The sequence below is a fragment of the Eumetopias jubatus genome, unplaced genomic scaffold (assembly GCF_037043125.1).
Source record: "Eumetopias jubatus isolate StellerSeaLion01/CBP00866 unplaced genomic scaffold, mEumJub1_p1.0 scaffold_10, whole genome shotgun sequence".
In the NCBI taxonomy this organism is placed as follows: Eukaryota; Metazoa; Chordata; class Mammalia; order Carnivora; family Otariidae; genus Eumetopias; species Eumetopias jubatus.
In genome coordinates this window covers 95,048,833-95,068,622 of record NW_028274816.1, presented here as the reverse complement: position 1 = coordinate 95,068,622, position 19,790 = coordinate 95,048,833, and the positions used below count along the sequence as shown (strand labels likewise).

General features: G+C 38.6%; 1 protein-coding gene across 2 annotated transcripts in view; it reads right to left on the bottom strand.

The window, feature by feature from the left end:
* The window catches only part of BPTF (bromodomain PHD finger transcription factor), a 148,414-nt gene that overhangs the window by 24,200 nt on the left and 104,424 nt on the right, over nt 1-19,790 (bottom strand). The window contains exons 16-26 of one of the 2 annotated variants that reach the window (XM_028087414.2): nt 17,405-17,555; nt 16,973-17,096; nt 14,828-15,074; nt 14,311-14,472; nt 13,943-14,094; nt 12,913-13,021; nt 7,683-7,900; nt 4,190-4,412; nt 2,340-3,253; nt 659-741; nt 126-351 (exon numbers count right to left, since the gene is read on the bottom strand). In XM_028087414.2, coding sequence (XP_027943215.1) covers nt 126-351; nt 659-741; nt 2,340-3,253; nt 4,190-4,412; nt 7,683-7,900; nt 12,913-13,021; nt 13,943-14,094; nt 14,311-14,472; nt 14,828-15,074; nt 16,973-17,096; nt 17,405-17,555 — 2,609 coding nt within the window. The remainder of the gene's footprint in view (nt 1-125; nt 352-658; nt 742-2,339; nt 3,254-4,189; nt 4,413-7,682; nt 7,901-12,912; nt 13,022-13,942; nt 14,095-14,310; nt 14,473-14,827; nt 15,075-16,972; nt 17,097-17,404; nt 17,556-19,790) is intronic. The other variant, XM_028087415.2, reaches the window with a different exon arrangement.

The following is a 19,790-nucleotide window of genomic DNA, read 5'->3' as shown; positions in this document are numbered from 1 at the left end:
TACAAAAATGTAAGTTTTAGAAACAAGCTGACATTTAAAGCTTAACCCAAGTTGCAAGGGGGAAAAAAAGAATTAAAGTTAAATGCTAAACGCTGGACACAGAAGGAAAGGAAATACGCTGTTACCTGCACTTCAATCTGTAGGTCTTTGTCCAGGAGCGCTCTCTTTTTTAGGATTTCAGCTTTGAGTTGTTCTTTGTGTTTGAAGAGCAGCGCGGAGAGCTTGGTGGCATTCTGCTTGCTACGTTTCTGTTCCACACTCTCTTCACGCTTCCGTTTTTTTGCTGCCTGTTTTTCTTCTTTGTCTATCTTATCCAAAATATACTTCATCACCTGGTTACAGACAATCATTCTAGAGAGAAATACACAATCCATGTAATGCTAGGCATTTCATTCTGAAAGGCTTAAGAAATAATTTTTCTATGTCTCTATGGTTGATACACAAACTTTCTGTAACTGGAAAGCTTCAAAGAGTGATTCAAACCAGTTATGAGCAGCTAGCAGTGCCAAGTGTTCTCATTTAATGAACTTCAGCCAAGATTTAAAAACAAAAACCAAAACCATAAACTCAGACCTCCCATGCATGTGCACGCTAAAGAAGATTAAGGCTGGTATACAACGAGTCCTTGTGTTCCTGGGTTATAAACATTTCTCCCTACCTTTGATTCTCTTCTCTTTCAGCTGGAGTCATGGTCTTTTTCTGCTTTAAATGTTCTATTACAGCATTATGCTTCATCACCACCTTCAGGACAGAACAAAATCCCAAAGTGCATATTTTATATAATGACTGCAAGTTGGTATACAGTTAACAACAGCAGAAATCTGAGCACGTGTACGTTTTCCAAAGAAACTGTAAGAATTTTATATCCTAATACAAAAAAAATTAGAGCTACAACAATATGGCCTGGGCGCTTATCGTGTACTGGGCACTGTGCTAAGTAAGCACTTGACATTACCTCAACTGTTCCTCCTAACAACACTGAAAGGGATAATTTTATAAAAGAGATTCTGAGACATGAAAAACTTAACTCACTTGTTTGAGATTAAGTAAGTACTATAAGCTGTAATTTTTACCCAGCTATCATTCTCCAAAAGCCATATATAGTTTTTTAACGTTATGCTCGCTTTCTTGGCATCAATTTCAAATATTTTCCCTCCTCCCTGTCCCACTTTGCACAGAGATTAGGATAAAGACAGATATTGTAATAATTCTCAATTTACACACTACACAGTACTAAAAGCTGGGTAATGATGCAGTTGAACATATCTATGACATCACAATCTTTAAGAATATTACCATACACCTTTAAAATCCCTTTGCTGTTTAAAAAATGCTTCTAAGCACGTTGTAGTAGAATCATCAAACACGCTAAGAGACCAGATCTTAATTATTCCCACCACTAAAAAGAAATGATGCCCATATGATGTGACAGAGGTGCTACTGCTACAATGGCAATCATGTTCCAAGTATCAGGGTATCAAATCAACATGTTGTACACCTTAAATTTATACAATGCTATATGTCAAGCATATCCCAATAAAAAATAAAAAGTGCTTCTACATACATGACCTCATTCAATCATTACAATAATCTTTTATGGCTGGAAGGAGGGAGTATTAATGAGGATATAGAGCTCAGGGCAGAGAGATGAGTTTCACAGACTGAATAGAAGACCCCGGAACTGAACACAGGTCTCATGACTTGGGAACACTTGTAATCCACACTCAAACTCCTGACTAATGCTGTTGATGCAAAGGCAGTTTTCTCCAGTGATGCTACAGGATCTTATACATGTGACTTCATTTTAAGTAGAGTAATTCTAACTCCTCTAAATGGCCTTACTTCACTAAGACGCTACTGCAGGATGGCACTTTTTAGTTAAGCTATGGAACAGAAGAATGTCAACCTTTTACAAAGGTGTGGTTAGAAATGCAAGTGAGTTTCCACTGTCTATAATTTGCTTGGTCTACATGCAAACTAAGGAATGACAATTGCAAAGAGCTTCAAACAAAGGACTATGACACCTGATGTGGCTTTGAGCTTGGTCAGACCTTCAAGTTTTGTATTCATAGTACTCAAACTCCTAACTCCATTCTTCCCATCTTAGTTCTCCCCGAATACAGGCAGTTCTTCTAATAAGCACTGATTGTTTACATCCAACAAAGAGTTCCAAGCCATGGTAATCATTCGTTATTTCTTGTCAATCCAGTGCTGCTTCTAAATCGAACCATCAATGATTTTTGTCTCATGTCGGAAATCTAACACAACCAACACTAGGTCTACTGCACAGCACAATCATTCAAGCTACTGAACATGCTGCTTTTACTTAATAACTTTACCTGTTTCTGAATGATTTCACTTTGATTAGAAGCTTGGAGGGTGTGTTCCCGCTTAATTTCTATCTGTTGCTGCTTCTTCTTTTGCTGCTGATCCCTGAGTTGCTGAACCCTTTGCAACTGCTCTTGCACACTGGCTGCCTGCACTGTAACCACATTCTGAATCTGGTGAGTCTGTACAGGACTGGTTTGCTGAATTTGAATAGGTAACTGGAGTTTGATTTGCTGGGGCACACCACCTTGCTGAGCCTGTATCTGAGCCACAACCTGCGACTGGATCTGAGAGAGAACCTGGACTTGTTGCAGCTGAGGCACAGCAATGACTTGGGGCTGTGGCTGCTGTATCTGTAGCTGAGGACGGGATGGGGATGACACAGTAACTTGACTTAACGTCTGTCCTGATGAAAGAGTTTGAGTTGGAGACTGTACCTGGGGTTGTGATTGTGGCTGGCCCTGGGAAGGTATCTGAAGAGATGTATGTGGTTGAATTGGAATCGGTTGTGAGGTTGTAGTCTGACCCTGGGATTGCTGTCCAGGAGACACTTGGGATGGAGTCGATGGACGTATTCGAGTCTGTGGTGGACTTTGGACGCGAGCAGGAGACTGTCCTTGGACATTACTTTGAGGCTGACACTGTACTGCGACTTGGGGTTTGGATGACTGTGCTTGGGTGGGTTGTGCTTCAGAAGGGACATGGGATGCAACAGTTGTTTGGGTCTGAACTTCAGCTTGAGTCTGAACTTCAGGCTGAGCTGGGGACGGGGGCTGGGTTTGGGGCTGGGGCTGAGCTGAAGGCTGAGCAGTCTGTGGCTGGGCTTCTGGAGGACTCACACTTGATGACTGAGCTGGTGGCAAGGTTCTGGCTTGTTGCACCTGTGTCGGGGGTGATAATTTACTCTGTCTTTGTTCACTTGTACCTGTGAAAAAGAAAGACCAAATATTTCTATTACTCTAGAACACAGGACCTTGCTAAAAGAAGAATTTGAAGGGGATTTTCTAAAGGTGAGAATTCCTTATTTTAGTATAGAAGATTGATGCCTTAGGGGCGCCTGGGTGGTTCAGTCGTTAAGCGTCTGCCTTCGGCTCAGGTCATGATCCCAGGGTCCTGGGATCGAGCCCTGCATCGGGCTCCCTGCTCGGCGGGAAGCCTGCTTCTCCCTCTCCTACTCCCTCTGCTTGTGTTCCCTCTCTCGCTGTGTTCTCTGTCAAATAAATAAATAAAATCTTAAAAAAAAAAAAAAAAAGAAGAAGAAGAAGACTAATGGCTTAGAAATGTTCCACAGACACACCTGAGGTAGGACTCTCCCAACTGGGGAGCCGGGTCCTGCTTCAAGGCTGCCCTCTGCACACGCTAACTCTGTGGAGCACTGGCTTTTAAAGCAAGGTGCAGTCTCTGGACATCAGCCAGGACTTCTGGCATAAGGCTAATGCTAAAACCTCATTTTTCTCCTATGGCATGGTGAGGGCAGCTTTCAGGAGGAGGCTAACAAAGTGGTTCTGGACACGCAGCTCTCAGATGTAAGCTATGAGCTAGACAGATCCACCTTCCCTGAGATTATCTGCATGACTCAATCAGCGCCTACACAAAGCTGGGCAAGAAGCAAGTGTGAGCACAGTTACCATGATAGCCACTATTTTTTGCTCCCCACCCCAATTTTCTGTATTTTTTTATGGGGGGATGGAGGTGACAGGGAGCCTGTAGGAACAAGAGGTACTGTGAGGCTGACCAGTCATCTCGTAAGCTCACTGGCTTGAGGCATATCCTCCCAAAGGTAAGCAGTGGGCCTCCCATCCCTGTTAGCCCAGCCACCTGACGACTGACATGCAGCATTTCTGGTAACCCCGAGTTCTACCTGCTGCTGTAGTGGAAACGGTGGTGGTGGTGGTGCTGGCTGCTGTGGCCGTTGTTGCCAAAGGCGTAAAGAGGAACCGCTGAACGGTACCGTTTGGCATGGCAGCTTGCATCAGCTGCTGGCCTGGACCCGGAAGTATGGTCACCCCTTGAGGTATCAACTGCAACTGTCCAGTCGTTTGACCTTGTCCTTGAATTACTACTGTCAAACCTTGATTGCCACCCTGTGGAAAAGAAGAGACAACATGTAAACAGTGTCCAAGGCATCAATCTGTAAGTATATCACTTTTATGTTAGAAAGATCCTTTCATGTAATGAAAACATATATTTGAATGTCTACAGAATAGCATCAGAAGGAATTCAGATAAGCTAAAATACAAATATTTATTCGGGAAGACTGATGTTGTATAGTGGAAAAAACATAAACTAAAACCCCAGAGCTCCAGTCCAAGCTCTCCAAATGGACAGCCAGGTATCTGTTTACAAGTAACATTACTCCTCCAGATCTAAATTTCCCCAATCCATACAATAAGGGCGTTGAGGTGAATGACTAACATCTCCCCGAAATTCTGATTTTAAACCAGATTATATTCATATTATTTTATAATTTTCAAGCATCTTTATACATACTGTCTTGTGACTTCGTGGAGTAGTGAGAGAAAATATTACTATGATCTTATCACTAATTAGAAATTCAAGGTTAGAAAGTCCAAGTCACTTGCCCAAAGTAGGAGACCAAGTTCAAGGTTAGATAAAATGAGGAGCCCAGGTCTCCTGGTTTCAGTTTTCAACACGTACCAGGTTACCCATGGTGTGTGTCTGTGTGCGCTCAAGTATGAAAAGCTTAGGGTTTAGACAGGGAATGCAAACACCAAGTCAGGAGGGTTGCTAATGCCCACATAGTTCTCAAAATGGGGACCAGGAAGTAAAAACTCTGTATGTACTACCTCTTCCGTCCAGGACTTACTAATCCAGTGACCTCAACTACCAGGGACATGGCGGAGAGTTAGAAAGCAAAGTAAAAACAACCCACCCCAAATTCCCAACAGCCAAAACTGACACCACAAAGTTCATGTACAGAACTCTATGTAACTTCACTCAGGAGTCCCTTATTTATTCTTGCATTTCAAAAATATCGTTTTTTGCACATTCAAAAATACATAAAACATCAAGTGTAGTTTGAAAAATAATTATAAAGTAAACATCTATAACATCAGCATTCAGGTCACCATCACCAATATCCAAGAAGCCCCCGCTGTGCTCTGCTCTGATCTCCAGTCCCCTGGAGGTAACCACTGTTCTCACTGCTACCATAGCATTGCACTGCTTCATACTGTGTAGGTATGGACCTTTTTTTTTTTTTTTTAAAGATTTATTTATTTATCTTTAGAGAGAGAGTATGTGTGGGGGGGAGAAAGAATCTGGAGCAGACTCCCTGCTGAGTGGAGAGCCCAACACGGAGCTCAATCTCACAACCCCGAGGTCACAACCTGAGTCAAAATCAAGAGTCAGACACTTAACCGACTGAGCCACCCAGACACCAGTTGTAGATCTTCATAGGGCTCTGGGTTCACAACTTCAAGAGCACCATCCATGAAGAACATGATGGGAATGACGCCCCTCCAGGCAGGCAATGTAATAGCCCTGTATCCCTATACAATAGAGCTAGTTTTGCTTGTTTCTGAGTTTTATGCGAACGGAATCGTATGTTTGTTACTTGCTCTTTTAGCTCAACAATGTGGTTTTGTGTGGCTGCAGTTTTTCATTTTCATTGCTGTAGGAATGTACCACAATTTGCCTAATTGATAGTAGACAGACATCTGGGTTGTTCCCACGTTTTTACTCTTGTGAGCCATGCTGCTATGAATACTCATGCCCATTAACCTGGTGTTCACATGAACAAGAACTTCGTTAGGGAATACACCTAGAAAAACTCCTGGATGTATGCACATATCCTCGATTTTGCTAGATAATGTCTAGGAGCTTTCCAAATGGCTAAACCAATTTATACCACCAGCAGTTGTACATGAAAGTTCATTTTGTTTCATGTCTTTGCCAATTCTTGATCTGACATTTTAATTTATACCATGCTCTTATATACATAGTTTTAATATTCATTTCCCTCATTACTAACAGAGTTAGTACTTTTTTTGATTTTGGAATTTAGATTTCCTCTTTGCCTTTTTTTTTTTTTAACTGAGCTTTGCCATTTTGCCTTCTTGATTTTTATTCTTTATGTATTTTGGATAATTGTCCTTATTTGACTGTATTTGTATCTTCTCTCATTCTCTTCACTTTTATAATGTTTCCTGAACTGAAGTTCTTATTTTTGATGTAGCTGAATTTACAAATCTTTTCCTTTACTGTGTTTTTTTTTTTTTTAAGTAAGAAAGCCTTTCTTTTCCTACCTTAAGTTATGAAGGTTTTCTTCTATCATGCTTTCTGAAAGTATTATAGCTTTACCTTTCACAGGTAGGACTTTTATCCTCCTGGAATTGAGTTTATGAGTGAGGTAGTGGTCTACTTTCATAGCTTCCCATATATTGTCCCAACACCATTTACTGAACAGTCTGTCCTTTTCTCAGTGACCTGCAATGATACCTCTATCGTAGAGCAAGTGTCCACGTGCACATGGTCACTTTCTGCATTCTCTGCTCTGCTACTGGTCTATCCGTCCTTGTTGTCTGTACCTTTCTGTATTAATGAGTGAGGCATCGTAAGAAGTTTTGGTATCAGGTTATCAAATACGGCAAAACCTCTTGTTCTTCAAAAGTGTTACAGCTATTCTTTCTCCTTTGCATTTCCACATAAATTTTTTAAAATCAGCCTGTCAAGTTCCACAAAAATATCTCCTGGGATTTTTACAGGAACTGCATTCAATCTACTGATTACTACTAGAAGAACTGATAACAATACTGAATCTTGCAAGAGAGCAACTTATGTCCTCAAATTTTATTTTTTTCCATGGAAATTGGTCAACTAGTAATGTTTGGTAGTTAAAAAGATTATCCATCTGGCTGTTTTAGTTCACAGTCTAAGGTTTAAGCACTCTAGATAACTGAAATTTATTATATCTTGCCTTTAAGAAGTATTTTTGTTCGACTCTAGGAAGCAGCCATTTCTCATTTCCTTAAAAGGTGCATTATAAAGTTCTGAGAGTAAGTACATGGCTTTGTTTGTTGTTGTTGTTTTTTTTTTTAATACATTTGAGAGCGAGAGAGGGGGGCAGGGGGAGGAGAGACAGAATCTCAAGAAAACTCCCCACTGAGCGTGGAGCCTGACCCAGGAATCAATCTCACGACCCTGAAATCATGACCTGAGCCAAAACCAAGAGCTGGACGCTTAATCGACTGAGTCACCCAGGTGCCCTAAGTACATGTTTTTAAACTTACTCCAAGAATAAATAAATGATCACCTCTGAAGTTAAAATGAAGAATGCTAAGTGGAATTAAAAACTTAAAAAAAAAAAGTTAAAATGAAGTTGCATTACTTACGTGACCCTGTGTTAACTGAGTGAGCTGAGCCATGGTAAGCTTCACCTGTCCCTGTTGGGGGCGAGGGGACTGTGAGGCTGAAGACTGCAGATTTGTGCTGGATGCTCCCGAAGTTAATCCTTTCTGCCCAGGGGTTGAGGAAACTGCACTCGGGGCAGAGATTGCGGTGGAGACGGGCTGCCCTCTAATGATCTGAGTCACCACTTGTTGAGGAGCACCTACACACACAGAACGCTATGAATGCTTATATGCCCTGAAGCAGCATTTGGAGTTGAAATATTGTCCAACACATCAGATGAATGCATGCTTTTCAATTTTCAATTTTCATCACCAATGTGATGCTGTCAGCCCAACGATGCACTCAGACATATACCCACACCCAGAGTTCCACCTGGTTGTCAGTGAACCTGTTTTCGTTCGGCTCCCTAACCACCATTCCCCAGTTCTTGCTCTCTGCAGTAGAGTGAAAACACAATCAAGATTCTTCCCACGAGTCTAAAGCAAAAACGACAATAGGCAAGACCGAAGAAAAAATACATATAAAGAGCCATTTTATAAGGCTGCCTTTCCTTTGGAATATTTAAAATAAGAAGATAACCTAATATATAATTATTCACATGAATTTCATATGAATTTTAAACGTAACAAACAGAATAGGACTATCCTGAACCAATTGTGTTTATAAATGAGCTTTTCTTATAGCTTTTCACCAGACAGTTTGGGAGAACCATGAGGTCAAGGATCACTTTATCCTCAATATCAGGGCAAAATGCTCAAAGAATACTTCTATAGTTCATTGTTCAATATCCACTGAATGAATTAATTTAAATTAGAATGGCTTCTGCAGTCTTCTAAAAACGTTCACCTCTCATTTAACTTGCTGAAACTAGAAGACAAAACAGGTGGAATTTTTCCCTTGTGGAATAATTGCTAAGAGTAATTATTTGGTAGCTAATTTTACTTTTGCAATGTCCTAATTCGTTATTAATTAGTGAATACCATCACATTTCTGAAGTTTTATATTCATTTCCTTTTTTTCCATTGCTGAGTACATATATATTTCTGTACATATACACAGATATTTCTTTTAACGAATGGTGTTTATGTGTAACATTGTAAGTCTTGACATTCAGAATACCTTCCCCTTTTATCTTTTTTTAAATAATGCCATAGTGAAATCCCTGTTTATAAATTTTTATGCACTTCTAGTTATTTCCTTAAAATAAACTCCCCCCAGTATTACTGGGTTTCTAACAGGAACACAGTACTAAACTGAATTTTATATAGGTTATACCAACTCACACTCTCACCATCACTGAGTTTCTATTTCACCGAACCCTTGCCAACCATAGGTACTATCACTAAAGTACAATTTCCAGCAATTAGAAATGGTATGACAGCATCATGGTTTCTGACTTCAATTACTAAAGAGGGTCAGCATTTAAACCCGTGTCAAGTTGTTACGCTTCATCTGTGAACTCGCCACATTCTTCCCGTTTCTCTTCTTTTCCTACTTATTTATAGGTGCTTTTTACAGATTAAGATAAAAATTACAACTATGTATTCTTTCTACTTTGCATTCTGCCTTTTATTTCTTTTTAAATCTCAAAGTTTTTTTTTTTTTTTTTTTTTAACATGTATGTGTGTGTTTCTTGTTCTGGCTTTATTTACTTCTTTTAAATTTTCCTGCATTCTCTAATCAGATATGTCTTCCCAAATATGTTCTTAGTCATGATATGCATTGGCAGAGGTCTGCCCCACCACCAAAACTATAAACTGATTATTCCAGTATCATTTGCTGTTAAGTCCAGTCTTACCTTCCTAATTCAAAATGACACCTTTGTCACACTGCAAATTCTCACATACCATGCCTCTTTAGTTGCTTCTATTGATCTAGTTTCCTTTGGTGTCAGTGCTAATTCTGGTGGTGTACAAATTGCTCTAAAAACTAGCAGTGCATTTTCCATCATTACTCTCATCTTCTAAACTTTTCTCAATTAATCTCTTCCATTTAGTCTTAAGATGAACCAAAAAAAAAAAATTACATCATATGAAGTCAAGTGCTTTAATTTGAGAACTTCTGGACCCCACATTATGTCCTTGTACTGCAGTTTGAGGAACAATGCATGAAAAATTACTTAAGTTGATCCCCTGGTACTGATATGATGTCATCATAAACAAAGATGGATTAAAGGGTTAGTGCTGTTCATTCAGATGATCCCCAACATGTACATGTTAATTTGAGATTATCACCAAAATGTAAATTCAAAAATTAAAAAATTTTTATTACATCCAGGAAGTCTGTGGATTCAGTTTTGGGAAAGGCCAGTGTGGTGGTAGGAATAGGATAAGCTGAGCTGCACATAATCAGAGGCACACTACACACATCCACCCACCCTCCACCTCTCTGGCCACAACTCCTAAGATGCCACATCTTCACTGGGCCCCACCAGACCCACTGGCCATCTTGCTTTTCTTTGACACAGGAGACACACTCATACGTGTAACGATGGAGTCACATTATGCGAGTCAAACACATAACTGACACTACATAAGGCAATACAGAACAAAGGCTCTATATCTTGCAATTACCAAATTTTTTCAGTTTTGTAAGTATATTACCATTTGTCATCTATAATTTTTTTTCTCATTTACATTACACTTTTATTGTTCCCTTTAGTTACCTGACAGCTATTTTTAAACAGTAACAGATACTAAATTAATCAACTGTCCCTGCAGCATTAAGTGAAATAATGGATCACACTTTCTTTTCTGGGGTAAATCCTGTTTAGACTTTAGAAAATTGCCTTTATTTAAATAAAAAAACAAGACAGTGCTTTATTTCATATTAGAACTGTGCTAAAATTGTAAAATAATGGAAAAGATTTAATCTTTTCTTTGCCCTATGCCCTGGAACTTTTTTTTTATAAGAAGAAAATTGCTTCCTAATCATTTCAAAGAATTTTACCCGTAAAACCATGAGGTCTGGATTTTTGGGGGGAAATACTATGGCAACTTTCTAAATTTCTTTCCGTGATATGAGTCATTGAGACTTGAAATTTATAAGCATAGTATATACTTATGCCTCATTATTCAAATAGATTTAGTTCCTGAGTATGGGGTGTGAGAATCCTCCAGTGTCTTACTATAAGGATTCCTACACACAATTCTCTTTTGATTAAAGAAAGTTCATTCTAGGGGGCGCCTGGGTGGCTCAGTCAGTTAAGCATTTGACTTTGGCTCAGGTCATAATCTTGGGGTCCTGGGATCTGGCCCTGCGTCAGGCCTCCCCGCTCAGCTGGGAGTCTGCTTGTCCCTCTCCCTCTGCTCATGTTCTCTCTAATACATAAATAAAATCTTTAAAAGAAAAAGTTCATTCTATTTTTATAGCATTTTCTCATTACTAATTTTGTAAACTAGCATTTTGTTCCCATTTCTCAAGATTAGACTTGCAAAAGAATGGTTTATTTTATTTTTTTAAAGATTTTATCTATTTTCTGACAGAGAGAGAGAGAGAGACAGCGAGAGAGGGAACACAAGCAGGGGGAGTGGGAGAGGGAGAAGCAGGCTTCCCACTGAGCAGAGATCCCGATGCGGGCCTCGATCCCCAGGCCCTGGGATCATGACCTGAGCCGAAGGCAGCCACTCAACGACTGAGCCACCCAGGTGCCCCAAGAATGGTTTATTTTAATAACATTTGCCCTTTTCTCTCTTTTTTTAAGATTTTATTTTTAAGTAATCTCTATACCCAACATGAGGCTTAAACTCTCAACTCCCAGATCAAGAGTCACATGCTCTATCGACCAAGCCAGCGAGGCACCCACCCTTTTGTTTTCTAATTATTACTTGTATTTTTATTTTATTTCCTCCTGTTTTCTTTAAGACTTGTTTTATATATTTTTCTAACTACTGATTAAGACTTAAGAATATGGGGTTTTGGTCTGTTTTATCTTCCAGTGTATTTCAACTGCCTGGAGTAGGTGCTCAAAATATTTACTGAGTAAATTTGTCTCTGAGTCCAGCTTTGGCAGCATAACTTAGCTGCTACTTGATAATCTGCTTGAACCTATGCATCTGATGTTCCCTTAACTCAGAAGTTACTTATGAGAACATATGTTTTAAAATTTTCAAGCAAGTAAAAATTAGTAGAATAACTTAATATTAACTTCTAGCTTTACTACACAGAATGTGGCCTATACACATTCTACTTTTTGGAAGGAATTCATCAGGTTTTACCTATGACTCATTATGTGACCATTTTTGTATAAAGAGCCCATATATATTTAAAACCAATGTGTATTCCTGAAGGTTTAACAGTTGACACAGTCTGTTTCTGGTCTACTATGCTTCTGTTGATCCCTCCTTGATATCAAATAGTTTTTGCTTTAAACACTCCAATGAAATCTTATTTGGTTCTTTTTTTTTTGAAGATTTTATTTTTAAGTAATCTCTACACATAACGTGGGGCTTGAACCCACAACTCCAAGATCAAGAGTCACATGCTCCACCAGCTAAGCCAGTCAGGCGCCCCTTATTTCGTTCTTAGAGATTCCAAACTGCATCTTCATTGCAAATTATCTTACTAATATTGAACAGAGCAAAAGTCAATGACTTTTACATTGTCTTAAAGATAATTTTTGTCCTCCCCACCCATACCCCATATCTCCCTTCTTACTTTCTATTTTTGGTCTTTATTTCATGTAGCTTTACCCATCTTTTTATTAACCTTTTGTGGTAACTCAACTTTAGATAGGTTTCTTATTACTGTACAGTTGAATTTTTTTTGTTCTATCTTTACAGGATTCAAATTTTAAATATGGGAACTTTAACCTATTCACGTTAACGAAGGGCTGTTAATCCCTTTGTAAGCTTTTTTTATGTTTTCTGTTTAAATCCTTCTTAGCTGTTTCCTTGACTTTGTCTTTTGCCACACAGACTGTTGTCTTTACTCATTCTCTTTACTCCAATGATTTGAATTAATATATATTCTATTTATTAGAGGTTTTTAAAAGATTTTTATTAAGCATGCTTGGATCTATTTTTCCCTTATTGGCAATGCCAGAAATGAAATAATATGAATGTACCCCAAAATGGATTAGAAATTTAGTATGCTTTGAAGTATGCATTCAAGTCGGTATTTTTTAGTATGTAGAGTAGCAAATACAGAGTATTACAGATTTCCCAGACTGGGTATTTAGATATAAAATGAAAATGCTGGAGGGATGACTACCTGGCTGTACCATCACAGGTGTTCGAATAATCGCCTTTCCTAGTGTTGACTGTTGGAGTGGTGTTCTAATCACCGTCATACCCGGGCGGATCTGAGGCCCTGTGATTACCTATAAATGACACAAAGGACAATGAATTAAATGTTTTTAAAAGACTAAAAGCATGATGGACTTAGAACACAGATCTTTAAACATTCTCTATTGATAAATAGGTCTACAGAAATGACAAAGGCTCTTGGACATTACATTTTAAATTACATCAAGCATCAGCTTAAAGATGGAATTCTGAGGGGAGAAAACTTAATTCAAATGAGATCATACGAAATTCCTTGTCACTGATACCAAGTACAGCTTTATAGACTAGAAGGAAGGGACAAGACTCAGTGAAGCTCTGTTCTATAACCACCATGGCTGCCCACAGGAAAATGTTGAGTCCTATTTTCCCTGAGGTCCAATACGTATCTGTCACCCAAAGAATACAATAGTAAGATTAGAAACCCAATGTTCTTTCATGGTTTTAGAAGAGAGACTACAGAGCATATTAATTTTCAGTCTTATAATTAGGTTTAGAACATTTTCAATTCTATAAAACTTCAAACTTTTTCCATGATACTAGAGCCACAGAAATTACGTATCTAATATGTGTGCATATCAGCTGATAACAAACTAGTTATAATGTCGTGGATTCTATTTTCGTTCTACTTCCAGTTGCACAGCAAGTTTCCCTGGGGGCTCCAGTGCTACCCATTGTTTCACATGGAGGAATTTTCTTTACAGAATCCTAGAAAGCATTAATTTGACTCATAACGTATACGAATATGCTATTAACTAAATGTTAAAAATTAACATTTTGCATGATTTATGCTTAGAAATATAAAAGATTTTTTTAAAAAAATCAGTACTTCGTCACAGATTAAGTAAAAAGCAAAGGAGTATTAGAAGCTGGATTAATCCTGGAAGAGGCCGTTCTAAAAACTTCAACTTGGTCTGCTTAACACTTCAAAACAAAATAAGCCTGTAAAGAATTCTTACTTGTGAAGTGCTTGTGGTTCCTCCAGAGCCTGAGGTATTGGGCCTAATTGTGACTGTTGCTGTCCTGGGCTGGAATGAAGTAAAGGTCTGCTGACTTGTACCTGTACTTGATGGAATGATACCCAGGACTTTCTGCTGTACTTGAACAACACCTTAAAAAAAGATGAAGAAGTCATTAACAACTGCCCCTTTAATAAAAAGCAGCAGGTGTTGCTGGGTTTCTGAGGAGAAACTACGTGTGGCAGGGTTTTTAGTGGGCTACATAGAATGTGAGATCCGAGGACTGAAATCAGTGAAAAGGAAATGAAAAATAATGGCGACAGTATGATCTGGCAAATGTGAATTAAAACTCTTCACATTTCCCTTACCTCCTTGTGTTGCTGGCACATTTACAGCGACAATCTTGCTGTTTGCAGGAAGTGGCAGTTTGGTAATTACTTTTCCTGCCATAGTGACTGGACTGCCTGTAATTTGGAACGTCTGACCTGTGCTGGCAATGGTTGTAGCAGATGTGGCAGCTGTGCTGGTGGCTAATGGGGTATAAGACATTTAATAAGCTTTAGATTTAAAATAACCAGCAACGTAGTGACTTATAGGAAGGGCACCAATGCATGAAATGTGGCTCATTTTGTATTTTTAAGACAAACATTCCTCTCCACTCAAAGTAAGTGAACTATGTAAATGTTGAAAGTGAAATAATGTAAGAGTGGAGTTTCGCCAATGTTAATAATTATATTATTTGTAACAAACCAACTGTTGCAGCTTGTTTGCTCAATCAGCTGCAGAAAAAAAACAATTTTCTAAAGAAATGTTTCATTTCAGTAAAGGAATGAAATTTCTTTTCCCTGAATGAAAGTAATCTTTTCTTTAATAACAGTTATGTACCTGAATTTGACTGGCCTTGCTTAACCCACGTGGCAAAGGTCTGATGGAAGTTCTTGTTTTGCTGGAATGTTACTGTGGCTGGAGATCCAACTTTAGTAGTGAGAACCATTTTGGTTCCAGTTGTAACTGAGCCACTTATGGGGGCCACCATAACTTTTTGTGCTGGAGAAATGGTACTAGTTGTACTGTTTGGTGGGGAAGTGGTGGAAGCTGCAATTACTGTAGGCTTCTGCTGTTCCAATCGTTTCTAGAAAAGCCAGGGAGAGAACACATGAACCAAAAGAGTTCTAAATAAAAACAATACCATTCTGCAAGAAGTCCAGCCATAATTTCTCCAAATCTAACTGCATCAAACTTCTAAAATATTTCTGAAAATATGTCCATATAAATTTGCCCTTAATTTCCTGAAGAAGGCCATTATGTTATGACTCTAAACCAAGCTTTCAGACTGCAAATAGAAGAGACACGGGTAATCTCACTGGAGGCAGGAACACCTTGCTGCTCGGGGGCAGAATTTAGAGCACAGAGCAAATGATAGGAACTGTAAAAGTTTTCTGGTTTACTGTAATGTTAACTTATCCAATTATAAAAAACATGTCAATATTTAAATAATCACTATTCCAGTTGACAAACAGGTAAGCAAGCAAACTGAAAATCATAATAAAATATCTTTTCTAAACTTCTTATACTACTCAGTTCAAAATTTCTTACAGAAAAATATTTTAGACTATTTTATGCAGAGAGGTATAATCTGATCAGACTACAGGGTTTTTACAGACAATCTGAACATCTTGTATCATAGATTGCTAACATTTCCTGACCTTACCAACACGACAACGTAAGCTTCCACATGTAAGAACAAGAGGCAGCACTGATTTCAAACCTGGTGCAAATGCTTTATCATCATTATTTTATTTAATGCTCAGACCAACCCAATAAAGTTACTGGTATTGTAACTTAAAGATGACAAAACCGAGACTCAGAGAGACTGTGTAAATGCCCTGGACAGAGCTAGGTAATGGTGGGGCTGAGATGTGTACTAAGATAAAATTGTAATGCTGAACTATCTCCTGCCATTGGCAACTGCTCACCAGTGACATCACAATCTATGTAGGATTGCTTTTGTACATATCCTATACACCTGAATATAATGTGAGGTATTTTCCATAGTTTCTCATTCCTCAGAAGAAAAGGAGTTTAGTTTTGGATACTCAGAGATGTCATCTGACTGAAATCAGTTTTAAAAAGGTGGGGGAGGGGGAAAGACAAAGAAACTGAACACATATTTAGTAGTTATTTCCTGAGGGTATGCCTTCAAAATTGGAAATGTTGACTGTATTTGTAAATAAGCATCTTAAATAAATTTTTAAAAGTAAAACATCAGGTTTCACTATAGAGATGACAAAACACACCCATAAAATGAAAAACAAAACTAGTTAGTTTTTCTCTGAATGGACAGATAGACATGAAAAAACCCAAAAGTTGTTATCTCCAACTTTGATGTAAGGGAAGGCAATGACCTACAGTACACCAAAGTAAAAGATGCATAAAAATTTATGCATAAGGAATGTTTTATAAAATATGAGAGGAAAAAAACAGTTTGAAATGAGTATTTTGGTTGATATAATATGTAATTTTTAAATACTTACATGTAACTAAGTTAGTGATATTGTAAGTAGACCTTTATTGATTTCACCTATATCCTAAAAAGTTTTATAACCTTTATACTATTTTCTCAAGAGAAAAAAGTGGGACTCATCCTTTATGTGAGCCCCTAATATTCAGGCACATACAGTACATTATTTATAGTGTAGAAATGCAAAGAAACCATCAGTAGCTTTATGATCCTCAATTATAACAAACTCTTAAGAGTTTTAGTACAACTTGCTTTTTCATGGCCTACAGAGATATTACAGATTGGAACTTGGTAGGAAAACATTATCTTTGAAAATTACCCACAAACACCTCAAGCTAATGGAACACTGTGTGCCAACGATATTTCAGTAACAACAAACACTTACCCATTGAATTCTAGAGATAATAAATAAAACCACATGAATATATCGTTATTGTGCTTTTGGTGTGCATGAATTTGGCTAAAAATGTCAATTCGCTGCCAGGTGGGACTAGTACCAACTCCCCCACCTGCTGGACAGCCAAGCGCTGCTGTTTGAGGTGAGCCTCCATGTGGGCCTTGAAGTCCTCTGCCTTCTTCTGTTCACTAACCTTAGCCTGTTGCTCAACTGCTTGTGCCTTTTCTTTCTCCACTCTGCAGGGGGGGGAAAAAGGAGGAATTTTATCAGAAAGTACACTAATTAGACAACTGGTACCAAATATTAAGTGAAATCTGGTCGACTTTCATATTATAAAAAGATATAAAATTATTTCTGCTTAAAAAGAAACAATAAATGTAAGATAGTTAGAAACTGACAAATGGTAAAACACATTAAAATTAGAAACAGGACTTTAACAAATGATCTATAGCTAGCACTTAAAATCAAGAGGTGAAATAAAATTAACTAGGATATACTGAAATTAAGCTTCAAATATCCGATTACATGTAAACCACTTCCTTACCTTTCAGCAAACGCCCTGATCTCCCATAATTCCAATTCTTCCTCTGCTACCCAAGTTTCGATAATAACAGGGCCAGTTTGCTTGGGCGTTTCTGGTCTCTTTGGCCGTAATGCACTTGATCGAAGGCCTTTCCTCTGAGGTGTAGGTGTTTCTTGGGAAAAGAAATCAGAGCATTTTAAGCAAATATAGCTTCTAAAATTACAATACTTCTGGCATCTCCTCTTAGATCATGAAAAACAGGAGTTGGCAAACTTTTTCTTAAAGGGCCAGATGGTAAATACTTTATACTACGCAGGCCAGATGGTCTCTGTTACAACTATTCAGCTGTGCCTCTGTATCATGAAAAGAGCCAGAAACAATACATAAGTGAGTATGTATGGCTGTGTTCCAATCAAACTTTATTAACAAAACCAGGTGGTGGGTTAAAGCTCATGGGCCAGGTTTGCGGGCCCCTGATATAAAAGGCCTATAAGCCTTTACCCAGCCTGTTCCATCTGCCTGTAACACTATTCGTAGGCTCTGTCCCCCTCACTTGACTAACGTCTATTTATCCTTCAGACACTGACATGGATACATGTCCTTCAAGAAGCCTAGTGTATTCTTCCCACACAGTTGGGCTGGGTGTCCTTGGCATGTACTATTCTGGCAATGTGTATTTTCCATCACAGCACTGAGAAGGGGGATTTGAAAGTTGCCCATGTAAAGAAGGGATCTGAAACTATTAAGCAGAGGTAAAATCTCCTAATGGCAAGATTTTAAAACTAAAAAGTAGGAAGAGGCCAGCATTGAACCATCCCATTTGTTCAGGGAACAGGGAAGCAGTTGAAGAAAACAGAAACAGCAGTAGGACCTAGGTTATCCAAAGTGGTAAGAGGCAAAGAAATGCGATCCAAGGAGATTGCAGTGATCTGAAAGCTCTGGGGCCAAGACTGAAGATGGGTCAGAAACCGCTTGTTCCAATCTGTTTCTCTGCCCATCAACTGAGCTGTCTCAGTTCCACAACAACCCTGTTTTAATTATGCTAATTTTCATCCTCTACTAGGACAGTAGTAGAAACTTCCTTATTGAGGTTCTTTTTTGAAAAATCTATTCTCATTTATTCTGCAAGAAGAACTTTTGAATTAATTCAATCGATTTCAAAATGTAAACTGTATACATTTGGGGACAATTAGCTTCTATTATTAAACAGCACGTTTCTTTTTTTTAAAATATTTTATTTATTTATTTGAGAGAGAGAATGAGATAGAGAGAGCATGAGACGGGGGAGGGTCAGAGGGAGAAGCAGACTCCCCGCTCAGCAGGGAGCCCGATGCAGGATCGATCCCGGGACTCCAGGATCATGACCTGAGCCAAAGGCAGTCGCTTTACCAACTGAGCCACCCAGGCACCCAAATAGCACGTTTCTAAGGACAGCATTCTCTTTTTACCCATTTCATAAAAGATTTCCCCCTAAATGTTTTTATTGCACATATGAAATAAAATTATTGATTTTAAACTCTATCTCTTGAATCTGGTCACCTCACTGAACTCTTTTTAGCATTAATGGTTTTGATTCTCATGTTACAGAAGTGTAATACTATAACCTTTTCTTTGCTTCTGTGAGAATAGGGGCTGAATCCCATTCTTCCATGTATTTGCTGTCTAGTGCTTATCATGTAGTTGCTCTATAAATGTTTACTGAATCACTCTTTATGCCTCTTAGATTATTTCTACCCTGAGAACTCAAGTATTTCACAACAGCTTTAGCCCTTGAATCAAGAGATGGTCAGTGACCACTTATGTGTCATATTCTGCAGCAGGTGTCAGGACAACAAACTAGACAGACTCAGTAGTTGCCCTCTTGGAGCTGATGGTCTGGTGTCAATCACTGCTCCACAGCTTAATTATAAGAGGTATTATTATTTTTTAAGACTTACTTATTCTGAGAGAGAGAGAGCTCACACGCACGCACGAGTACAAGCAGGTGGAGGGGCAGAGGGAGAGAATCTTTCAAGCACACTTCCTGCTGAGCTAGAGCCTGACATGGGGCTCGATCCCACAACCCATGAGACTGTGACCTGAGCCAAAACCAAGTCAGACACTCAACCAACTGAGCCACCCAGGTGCCCCGTAAGAGGTATTATTATACTTCTCTGTACCCTCCCTGTGCTTGGAACAATGCCTATAGATATGTGTGTCTAGTGAAATCCTATTAGGGTTTATTACTTAAATATCATTTTAAAAAATATAATAGATTGTAATGAAAAGATCTCTTTTTCAAAAGTGGAATAAAGAGTTAAGGAAACAATTATAATCAAAATTTTTTAAAAGATTTTATTTGTCAGAGAGAGAGCACAAGCAGGGGGAGCAGCAGGCAGAGAGAGAAGTGGGCTCCCCACTGAGCAGG